General features: G+C 45.2%; 1 protein-coding gene across 4 annotated transcripts in view; it reads left to right on the forward strand.

Annotated features, from left to right (window-relative positions):
• Nucleotides 1-11,978, forward strand: part of carm1 (coactivator-associated arginine methyltransferase 1) — a 42,375-nt gene extending 30,397 nt beyond the window's left edge. Inside the window, exons 12-16 of one of the 4 annotated variants that reach the window (XM_037791204.1) lie at nt 148-237; nt 358-470; nt 4,525-4,641; nt 6,677-6,745; nt 8,692-11,978. In XM_037791204.1, the coding sequence (XP_037647132.1) occupies nt 148-237; nt 358-470; nt 4,525-4,641; nt 6,677-6,745; nt 8,692-8,831 (529 nt within the window). In that variant the 3' untranslated portion in view covers nt 8,832-11,978. The remainder of the gene's footprint in view (nt 1-147; nt 238-357; nt 471-4,524; nt 4,642-6,676; nt 6,746-8,691) is intronic. The other 3 variants (XM_037791205.1, XM_037791206.1, XM_037791207.1) reach the window with 3 other exon arrangements.
• The last annotated feature ends 289 nt before the right edge of the window (nt 11,979-12,267 follow it).

The raw sequence follows: 12,267 nt of genomic DNA on the forward strand, positions 1-12,267 counted from the left end.
CACCGCGTCAGCCTTTCTCACATACATGGAAAGAAAAAGTACAAATAAACAATAAAAGCAAAAATAAATCACAGTATTAATAATAATATGTAAACATTATGAGACGCGTCGTGTCATCTAATACAAAGCTGATCTCCTTCTCAACAGACAAAGCTACGACATCAGTATTGTTGCCCAGGTGGACCAGACAGGATCAAAGTCCAGCAACCTCCTGGACTTGAAGAACCCCTTTTTCAGGTGCGTTGGTCTCTTGACCCCAGTAACACTACCTGGATGTGGCCGGCCCCGTTTAAACATGTGAGACAGGAGCGCTGTCTGTCTCTCCGATGTTAAACGTGTGCGTGTCTCTATTTACAGGTACACAGGCACCACCCCCAACCCCCCTCCTGGCTCACACTACACCTCCCCGTCCGAGAACATGTGGAACACGGGGTCGGCCTACAGCATGAATCAGGGGATGCCTGTATCAGGTGAACATACAGAAACACTGGTAGATGAACCCAGTCCTCCATGTGTTTACAAGGGGCACCCAGCTTCAGAATGCAGAGTATTCAACACATGTAGGAGTTGGTTCACTTTCCAGGGGTATAGAGTAGGACATTATAAACTCAGAAAAACAAGTTTTGAAACTTGTGTTTGGTGGATTATTTCTCTGTTGTTCCAATGCTAATGGTCATTGTATTTTACATGGTTGGAAAGACTGTTTATTTACCTTCACAATGATGTCCAACTTATAAGGATCATGCATTTGTGGGATGAGCAGCACAGCTGATTATGTGGGTAGCGCCCAAGAAATATTTGCCAAAATGCTCTGCCAATGGTAAACAGTGTATTCTCCTGTTGGTGTTGACTCTTGTTTTGAGTTGTTTGGTGGATTGGATGATTGAACTCTCTATCAGTAACAAGGAACAAACAAGACATATTGGCTATTTTACACTTTATTCATTTAATACACCGTCAGGAGCCTCAGTATCGGTGGAAGATCCATACGCAGCCACAACAGCCTGGCACCTCCTCCTCATGCTGGTCACCAACCTGGTCACACGTTGCTGTGGGATGGCGTTCCATTCCTCAACCAGGATTCGTTGTAGGTCAGCCAGCGTGGTTGTGTTGGTCACTCTAACACGTACAGCACGCCCAAGCTGATCCCACAAGTGTTGAATTGGGTTGAGGTGTGGACTCTTGGCAGGCCGTTCCATTCTCTCTACTCCCACATTGTGGAGGTAGTCTGTGATAACCCTGGCTCTGTGGGGGCGAGCGTTGTCATCTTGGAGGATGAAGTTAGGTCCCAGATTGTGGAGCTATGGGATCGCCACTGGCTGCAGAATCTCATCCCGATATCTCACTGCATTGAGATGGCCTTCAATGATGACAAGCCTTGTTTTGTTAGTGACATCATTGAGGGAACACACAACCACGCTGGCTGACCCCCGCTTCTTCCACCCACTACTGAGGCTCCTGACAGTGTATTAAATGAATAAAGTGTGTTACTTGGGCGCTACCCACATAATCAGCTGTGCTGCTCATCCCACAAATGCATGATCCTTACAAGTTGGACATCATTGTGAAGGTAAATAAATAGGCTTTCCAACGATGTAAAATACAATGCCAGTTAGCATTGTAACAACAGAGAAATAATCCACCAAACACAAGTTTCCCAACTTTTTTTCTGAGTTTATAAACAGATACCTTTTACACTGGTAAACAACAACATTAGTGAACCAGAAAGGAAGGGCGCTTTCAGGTAAGAACTCAACAAACTAGGTCCATTGGCAGAGATCTTAGAGACACACAAAGTCTCTCAGGTCTTAAAGGAATACTTCCCCCATAAAATGACCATTTGTATCTGTTACTCACCCCGTGTTACCTTGAATTCTCTCAGACCTCCACGGTGAACGAAGAGTCAAAAAACAGAGAAAAGTCTTGATGAATTGAAGTCAATGGAGGCCGCGTTTAACAACAGCAAATCTGTATCAACACATCCGTTTCCAGACCGTCACACATGTTGTGCAGTGTAATCCAAGTCTCATTCATCCAGTCGTATTTAAGACTTATTTACATTACTATCTAAAACACTTCTGCATAAACAGTGTAACGCGTGTGCAGGCGCACCACTCGTGTTTTAGATATTAAGGTTTTAGCAAAGTATGTATGTGTTTGGGAAATTGTGAGCATAGGCAAAGAACGTATATTGATAAGAAGTGAAAGTCAGTTGTTGGTTCCAGTAGCAGAGCTACGCTTCCACCATTTTGGACTGAAGGTGACTACCAGACGCCAGTAAAAACGTCCACCTACAAAGAGGCGTACAAAAGTGAAACAAAATTATTTCTATTCTGTTGTCATATTTAATGTCTCTACTGAAATGTCCTGTTGAACAATTAGATAACAATATTTTAAATATGCACACTATTATAACTATTTACTTACTTACATATATATAATAGACCACTGACCATGGATGTAGGAGAGGGTCCAATAGACCACTGACCATGGATGTAGAAGAGGGTCCAATAGACCACTGACCATGGATGTAGAAGAGTATGTGTCCTGGTCTTTTGCTCTGTATGTTACTAAATAGCCTACAACTCCATTAAATCCTGTTGATGTCATGCTACTAGCACTACTAGCTACTGGCCGATAGCCGGTTGTTTAGGAACAGAGACGTTAATACGTCCACCACAGTACTGGCTGACAGCATACAGCCCATGGGTGTATTAGAAGATAATAACAGTGATGAATTACAGCCAATATATCCATTATTACAGCCCATATAGCTAGCAGGAAGCTGTCGGAACCTGATATGTCAGATGAGCCTGCAGGGCGGTGCAGTCCCGTGGGTCTGATGACCGTTCATTATGGCGAGGAAAATAACTCTGGATTCAGCTGTTAGTTCATTTTACTACTTTTAGGACATAATGATTTAAAGGGACTGTTTGTAAGAATCAGAAATGTCTTGTTAACAGCAACACCTGTGGCTGTTAAGTCAACTAAAGTCAGCGTCGGGCTCGCGTTTGTGCTCGCTCTACATAGACATGAACGAGCATCGCTCAAAACAGTGAGGCGACACACGTCAGCTAAAAGCACAATATCACTCTATATTTCAGCTGCTTGGCAGTAATGTTAGCTGACCAGACGAAGGTCTCTCCATGAATCAATGCTGATCCTAGTGTTGGCTTTTCCTGCCTCAGCCTCCCGACCGCGGCCGGAGGGAACAGGGGAGACACCGGAGTTTTGGTCAGAGACGATAACATTTCTCTCTGCGGAGCCCCGTCACTTCACAAGACACGGGAAACCTCTGTTGGTCTGGAGGAGCTGCAGCAGTTATTTCTACACAAACGTCCACTGTACATTCACTAGATATTCTCAGAGCTACGAAGTCTTCTGCAGTGTGGAGTGTGCGCGCATGCACGTGAGAGTGGAGCGAGCTGAGTGAAGGCAAGCAGGCAGGCAGAGGAGCAGAGTACAGCAGAGACTCCGGTCCTGGAGACCAAAGCTACGGTCTCCCCCGCGTCCTCCGACCGCGGCCAACACTGTTTAACAGACGGGCTTCACTAGATACAACTTTCTGTAAACAGATGTTGTGATATAGTTTTGCTGTTGTTAAATGCGGCATCCATTTACATCCATTCATCAAGACTTTTCTCATGTGTTTTGATCCTTATTCACTGTGGAGACATGCGTGCATCATCATTTTTTTGTGCAGAGGTTGCCCCCGCCCCGTTGTTGTCACTGCTGTTGACCCAGTCACCATCACCAGGCCCTATGCTGCTGTTGACCCAGTCACATGGTGTCACCAGGCCCTATGCTGCTGTTGACCCAGTCACATGGTGTCACCAGGCCCTTTGCTGCTGTTGACCCAGTCACATGGTGTCACCAGGCCCTACGCTGCTGTTTACCCAGTCACATGGTGTCACCAGGCCCTATGCTGCTGTTGACCCAGTCACATGGTGTCACCAGGCCCTACGCTGCTGTTGACCCAGTCACATGGTGTCACCAGGCCCTACGCTGCTGTTGACCCAGTCACATGGTGTCACCAGGCCCTACGCTGCTGTTGACCCAGTCACATGGTGTCACCAGGCCCTATGCTGCTGTTGACCCAGTCACATGGTGTCACCAGGCCCTACGCTGCTGTTGACCCACACATGTCACATGAATGGAGGAAGGGAAATAACTCTGGATTCAGCTATTAGTGCATTTTACAACTTTTAGGACTGATTTAAATAAAGACTATTAGAGTGTTCTTACTGGCGAGTTGAATTACCTCAAAAAGAATTATCCGCTGAGTTACAGACGTCTCTTTCCCAATGTAAGTCAATGGAGAAAAGTCTTTTTGGGCCCAATGGCGTCACGTGACGGACACAGAAGTTGTAGTACCGCTGTTTGGTCACTACGAAAGTCTGGATCGACGACCGGCGCTCTTCTTGGAGGCTTGGCTGAGAAGAGCTGTATCTAATGAGGAAGCTGAATGTGATGATTTCTTTGTATTACGTGTTGATTGGTTTGTTGTGTGTCTCTCCCTTCCAGGGATGCCTGCAGCTTATGACCTCAGCACAGTCATTGGCAGCGGCCCGTCGGTGTCTCACAACAACCTCATCCCCCTGGGTACGAATTGCACTCCTCCTGACTTCTCAACATCTCATGGTACTTAATGTAGCGGGGAACACACAGTAGAGCAACACCGAGTCTGCAGCGCAGCATGACGTTGCAGACTCTTTTGAAAACAGCTGGTTTGATCATGATGATGGTTGATGTTCTGGTCTCCAGTGACAGATAAAGCTAAATATTTCCCCACCACAAGGCTGAAACATCTGTTCTGTGGGATCTTTGTTACTGAATGATGCCTGTGTGATGATTACCTACAGTATGTGAGCTCATGATAGGCGATGTGGTGAAGTGTTTTACAGCCTTTGAGGGACAGGAGATGAGCTTTAACTTGATGTTTAGAATGTCGGATTAGTAAGTGTAAAATATGATATATGTTACTAATCAACAATTTCACAATACCTTTGTGTAACTCTAAACCCTGTAGTTGATGGTGTTCATAATGAGGGATGTCACCATGCCAGAAATCTAGTAGTTGATACCAATACCAGTGAAATCCCACTATTCTAAATACCAATTCAATACCCACACACACACACACCCGCATGAGCCAATTACGAGCCGAGCACAGCAGCAGCTTGTTAGCGTGAGCTGCCTTGCTGCTACGTTAGCACCACGGTAGCTGTTTGGGTAGAAAGACACAACAACTTACCATAATATCTCTATAAATACATTTATGATCAGACTGACACGTGTTCTATTATCTATATATAAACTCGGAAAAAGAAGTTAGTTTGGTGGATTATTTCTCTGTTGTTACAATGCTAATGGTCATTGTATTTTACATCGTTGGAAAGCGTTGGAAAGCCTGTTTATTTACCTTCACAATGATGTCCAACTTGTAAGGATCATGCATTTGTGGGATGAGCAGCACAGCTGATTATGTGGGGAGCGCCTAAGAAAAGTTTGCCAAAATGCTCTGCCAATGGTAAACTGTATTCTCCTGTTGGTACTGACTCTTGTTTTGAGTTGTTTGGTGGATTGGATGATTGAACTCTCTATCAGTAACAAGGAACAAACAAGACATATTGGCTATTTTACACTTTATCAATTTAATACACCGTCAGGAGCCTCAGTAGCGGTGGAAGATCCATACGCAGCCACAACAACCTGGCACCTCCTCCTCATGCTGGTCACCAACCTGGTAACACAAATTTGAAAATTTGGGCAAATTTTATTTGGGCGCTACCCACAAATGCATGATCCTTACAAGTTGGACATCATTGTGAAGGTAAATAAACAGGCTTTCCAGCAATGTAAAATACAATGACAATTAGTATTGTAACAGAGAAATAATCCACCAAACACAAATTTCCAAACTTTTTTTTCCTGAGTTTTATTATTATTATCTATCACACAGACTGGTGACGGTTATTAAAGTTAAAGTGACATCTCCTCTCTAGTAACATACAACTTCACTCAGAGCAGCTGTCAATCACAGCTGTCAATCATGACGTCTCGCTTCCTTTTTATAGCATCAACTAACTCATTAAAACCAAACTGATCAGAAAAAGCAAAACTTGAACAAACATCAGCGTGATCAGAACGACCTAAAATGACAGAAACCATCTTTAGGAAAGATTATTTAACGTGTCCTCTGACTCTTTAGTTTGTCCCGTGTCCCATCCACTAACATGGAGGGGGCGGGCCTTATGAGCTATACTGCAGCCAGCCACCAGGGGGCCATCCAAATGTTTTGGCTACACTTTGGGTAGCTGTCATGTTGTCCATCTTTATATACAGTCTAGCTTCAACTGATATTTCCACAGCACTTAACACTTCAACCTCTTTCTGCTTTTCCATGTTAACAGCTTCACCAGTGTTTCAGCTGTTTCAGATGTTTCAGTAGCGAGCACACATACATGTAAAAGTGTTTTAGACAGTCTGTCTGCCATCCGATTGGTTGTCTGACAGTTGTACTACTCTTGTGAGTAACTTGGCTGATGCAACAGATTGTGTGTGGAGGGGCTCTTATGCTCTTATGTCCATCCACCTAGTGTTTTACAGATACTAACAGGAAGCAACAGGATAATAATCTGTAATAAACCGTGCTCTCCTCTCTGATTGGTCACAGTGAACACCGGAATTGTAAACCACACCCACTCCAGGATGGGCTCCATCATGAGCACAGGAATTGTCCAGGGTACGTCCACCTGTCTCTTTATAGAAACACCAGCGTTCAGAAACACATCAGGTTGTGTTGTAGAGCCGGGACGGTTCACCTACAGTATCTCCCCATTCTATACCGTCACCGTACTCGGTTGCTGATTTTTTTATTACGATTTATTGCGATTTTTGTTAACTTTTTTAACACTAGACCATGGGAAAAAGTTGAAGCATACACTTATAGGGACTTTTACTTTTTAATTTTATCCAGCAACTCAAAAAAATCAAAGAGTAAAGACATTTCCCTCACAGATTAGTGGTATTTTATTTTTAATTTATAAAGACATGTAATCTTTTATACTTCTGGTGAATATAATCCATCAATCTTATTTCCATAGATGTATTTTGTATATACAGTTCCCTCAGTTAACACCTTATTTTGAAAAGCGGACGTAGTCCCACGTGTCTACTTCCTCTAACTTCTCCAAGGTGGTCTCTAGCTCTCCCGTTAGCTCCGTTCTCTTTATCCATCCATGGTCAGCTCCATCGGGGCCGTTTCAATGCAGAGAACATAAATGTCAGTATATGGGTGCTCTAGAGTTGTAGCGTCGGCCAATTTGACCACAGAGACGAGAGCGACGGCCGGCTCCACCGCCACGTTACCGCCATACCATAACGTTTCCTGTCCGTGGCAGAGTTAGCATTCAGCTTTAGCTCTGCTCTGTCTAGCTCTGCTTTTCCTGTCAATGTGTGAAACCCAAAGTGTTTCCATCCTTTACTGGATGTGTAGTGTTTACCACGCTGGATTTAACATGTGAGGGTGCAGGTCGTATACACACTGACCCTCCAATGGTTTATACTTTCTGCGGTTTGTTTTGGTTGACGGATGCGGAACAGATATGACGTCACGTTACTCACACTACCACAATAAAAGCTGTAACTTCCTTCTACCTCCACAAGGTCTCAGATGAAGCAAATTAACTGGGAAAAAATTTCGGAAACTTGTGTTTGGTGGATTATTTCTCTGTTGTTACAATGCTAATGGTCATTGTATTTTACATCGTTGGAAAGCCTGTTTATTTACCTTCACAATGATGTCCAACTTGTAAGGATCATGCATTTGTGGGATGAGCAGCACAGCTGATTATGTGGGTAGCGCCCAAGAAAGAGTTGCCAAAATGCTCTGCCAATGGTAAACAGTGTATTCTCATAAGGCTACCAGGAAGCCTGCAATGACTGCCCTTCACAGTCAGGCCCGTTTGCGCTGTTGTCGACAACACAGACAATGGAACCTGAACATGTGGGGGAATGTCATGTTCAGTGATGAGTCCAGGTTCTGTCTGTGAAAGTTGGATGGTAAAACAAGGCTTGTCATCATTGAAGGCCATCTCAATGCAGTGAGATATCAGGATGAGATTCTGCAGCCAGTGGCGATCCCATGGCTGCGTATGGATCTTCCACCGCTACTGAGGCTCCTGACGGTGTATTAAATGAATAAAGTGTAAAATAGCCAATATGTCTTGTTTGTTCCTTGTTACTGATAGAGAGTTCAATCATCCAATCCACCAAACAACTCAAAACAAGAGTCAATACCAACAGGAGAATACACTGTTTACCATTGACAGAGCATTTTGGCAACTCTTTCTTGGGCGCTACCCACATAATCAGCTGTGCTGCTCATCCCACAAATGCATGATCCTTACAAGTTGGACATCATTGTGAAGGTAAATAAACAGGCTTTTCAACGATGTAAAATACAATGACCATTAGCATTAGAACAGCAGAGAAATAATCGACCAAACACAAGTTTCCAAACCTTTTTTTCCCAGTTTATATTGATTCTGGCATTATAAGAACGATTTGGAAATCGTAAACAAAAACTAGCGATGCATACTGTAGGTGAATCGATCGTTTATATTGTGTTGCCTTATAGAAATCCACAATGTGGGAATGTTGAATGTGATGCTTTGTTTGTCCCTCCAGGAGCCACTACGGGCCAGTCAGGTCCCAGCAGCAGCGGTACTTACTACCCCGTCACCAACCAGTTCACCATGGGGGGCGCCGCCATCTCCATGGCCTCACCCATGGTCATCCCCAGCAACACCATGCATTACGGCAGTTAAGACGAAGACCTCACGAAGACCTCTTCGATGTCCCCGCCCCCGCATGACAAGAGATCCCAATCCTCTCCCAGTGGAGCCCCTTGGCCCCCCCCACCCCCCACCCCCCCCCGCCCTGCCCTTCGACCCCCGACTGACGCACCAACTGCAGCCAAAACCAATATACCAAAACCAGTGCTGTGCTGGCACTGCCTCCTGTTGTTCCTCATCCTGCCCCGTTGAGCTCATCACTCTACGAACGGTCCAACGCTCTCGTATCCGTCCAGACTCTTGTCCCGCTAACAGACAAAACCTCCTTTCCCCTCTTGGATCCATTGGGACTTTAACACGTGCACAGCTGAGATGCACGGCCGTTATTATCTATCCCCCTCCTCCCTCAACATGTATCTCAGTCCCTCTTTTCTTTTTTTTATGTGTCATAATGACCCCCAAAGTGTTTTTTGAAACCCTTTCTTCGGTAAGAACTCGCTGCCAGATACCAGCACCGGTCCGTTCCTACACTTCTCCCCACATCTGGTCCAGATCTACACTGAAGCCTTTCATTTGTACAGGAGGACACTATTATCAGTACTCATCTCTGGGCTTCATATCTGATCCAATCTTCAAGAGACGGACACATGCAAGACAAATCACAAGCCAACATATTCTCCAGCACTCATCAGTCTACTCCTGCATGTAGTTTTGGTTTTCGGCAGATACAACAGAAAACTGAAGCCGTCTACATGCCTCGGCACTCTAAGGAGTATGGGAAATATGCTTTTTTTGTGACCCCCCTAGTTGTGCTCACTATGTGTGGTTCTACTTAAAAGCAGTGGTGTTTTGGGAGAATGGTCACCTTCCATGCTGAGTGTGATCATCTCGTAGGTTCCGGTCCTCTTTGCTAATACCTCAGCTGACACTACGCTGGCTGGAAGTGGGCTGGCACGCTAGCGTACATCGCATCAAGTGACAGTCGGCCTCACGGTAACAAGTGTTCTGTCTTTCTTAAAGCCGACACCTCTCTGTGGGCTCATCACTACGAGTGGCACCTCTCTCATTACACATTTGATCCATTGTTGAAATACCAATATTGATCCGTGCAGCTTTAAATATGCTTGTACATCTCACCCATACCCGTGACGTGGTTAGCCTAGCCTAGCCTAGCTCAAAGGCTAGAAGCAGGGAGAAACTACCACATCGTCTTTATCTAAAGTTAAAATACACACCTGTCCTAATTCAACTTTATATATTCACTCAATATGTCAAATAAAACTGTAAAAATCAGATGCTCTCAGAGCAGGATGCTGGAGGAATTTTTTTTACTAAAAACACGCAGCGTCTCCTCATAGAGGAGCTGCTGGTTTGAGCACCGTCCAAAGTGAACAAAAAGCCAGGTGACACTTTTCAATCTCTTACAAACAAACCATTTAATAAAAGGAGTGTTTTGTCCCGTTTTCGACAGAGCTAGGCTAACGTTTTGTCTTGCCACTAGAGTGGCGACGGTGTCAAAATTTTCAAACGGGTTTGTTATTAAGCCATAACACCGGACCGGTATACCGAATCTTACCACTATATGTCGTACTTGACTCAGCAGCTGCAACTCAGAGCCACTAAAATGAGAATAGCTGGTCCACCTTAAAGGTCCACCCACCTTAAAGGTCAGCCCACCTTAACCGAGCCGTTGTTGTCGCTAACCTCGGGGCTAACCCCCCCTCACTTTAATCAGCAGGTGACAAGAAAGACACGGGAGCACGAGGAGTTGTAGCATTTATTCACCGTCAGTCTAAACTGTTCACACACTGCTACGTCCAGTTCTAACATTACTGCTACCTTCATAGTCACCGGCAGCCACACGCTCGCTCTCCATTTCTCTCTTGACCTCACACTCGCTGACGTTCCGGGCCTCCCCGTGATCTCCATCATGTTGCCGATGTTATGCCGAACTCACCGGGCTCCGCTAAGCAGATGAGCACGGCCTGTCAGACACTATAGTGGCTCCGTTAGTCTGTAAAATATAACATCCGTTATGTATAGAACATGCTAATCACATTGTTCTTTTGCTTATTAGTAACGCATAGAAGCTGGATTTAGCGCCGCGACGCAGTTGACACAGGTCGCTGATGTCGGCTACTTTTTAATTAACCAGAATGCGTCATAATGACAAAATGCCAGCTCAACAGGTCGGCGTAAAATCACACTGGTGTACGCTCGTACAGCCGGACCAGACCGGCAAAACTAGGAAATCTACCCAACTCTAGTTGCCTCCGGTCTCAGCACTGAGAGATATCTCTGTTCTAGACTCAATTACATTGAATTAACAAGTCTTTGGATCGGACTGTAGGTTAGACGAGGTTAAGGGCTCCGAATGCTTCAGCTAGGTCGTCTGACGTACGATCACGTCTAAAGGGAAAAGGGTTGTTCCAGCCTTCTCCTGGCTGCATCCCACCGCCGGCCGGATCTCTCCAACAAGTCAAACACTTTCAGTCTCACAAGAAAAGATTCTTCTTTTTGCTCAACATGGAAGGTGACCAATGGGACAGTCTGCTGAGAACTGAGTCTTAGTTCAAGGCCGTTGTCTTCACCCAACACCCTGTTTTTAGCTGAGAGGACACATCATATCAGTCATTTTGCTCAGATGCTGAGAACCAGTAAGGACCAGTGACCCAGCTGGAATGAGAGAAGCTGTGCTGGATCGGCAGCGTCCCAGTTTACATCCTGGCTTTCTCCCCCTGCTTCTCCTCCCCCCCTCCTTTGAGACTGTCGCAAAGAGACTTCAACGTGGAGGCGTGGGAGACGGGGCCGGTCCCACCCGCCTCCCTCCTCGTCTGTTCACTCTGTATGAAATCCAACATATCATGCCCCGACACCCTCGTCCTCTCTATCGGTCACAGAGACAAGGACTGACACATGTATGCATCGCTTCCAGTGTCACTACTATTGGACTCGGTTCAGTGGAATTTAGCGAGTTTTAAGAGCTGAGAAAAATGTCTCTTTGTAGGATTAACCTTTTTGTTATCTTTATTTTGTTTTTTTCTTTCACAAAAAACAAGAAACGATGAAAAAAAGAGAGCAAATTAAATGTGGTGGAGATGTTCCAAAACCATCCTGGAATCAGGTGTTGTAGTACTTTGAATCTGTGAAATAGACTGGACACGCCAGATGTTTAGCCTATAGCGCTCATGTCCCGTTTGTCCTTGAATCATTGCTCTGTGTAGTCAAACAGTGGAATCCACTTTTATCATGGAAACGTGTGAGGACGACTGTGTGTTATGTTCTGTCGTTTCTGTGTTGACCAACCAGCGATGAGTCCTTTGTCCCAGTCCGACATGGCCTCTTCTGCTCCAGACAGCCAGAGAGTCTCTGTGGTCTCAGTGCTATGGTGATCCTTCACTTCTTCAGAGCTTCTGACAGCAACAGTCTCAACAAACTAAAAGGCTTACAGCCCGGACACACCAGGAAC

The sequence above is a fragment of the Sebastes umbrosus genome, chromosome 14 (genome assembly GCF_015220745.1).
Source record: "Sebastes umbrosus isolate fSebUmb1 chromosome 14, fSebUmb1.pri, whole genome shotgun sequence".
Lineage (NCBI taxonomy): Eukaryota > Metazoa > Chordata > Actinopteri > Perciformes > Sebastidae > Sebastes > Sebastes umbrosus.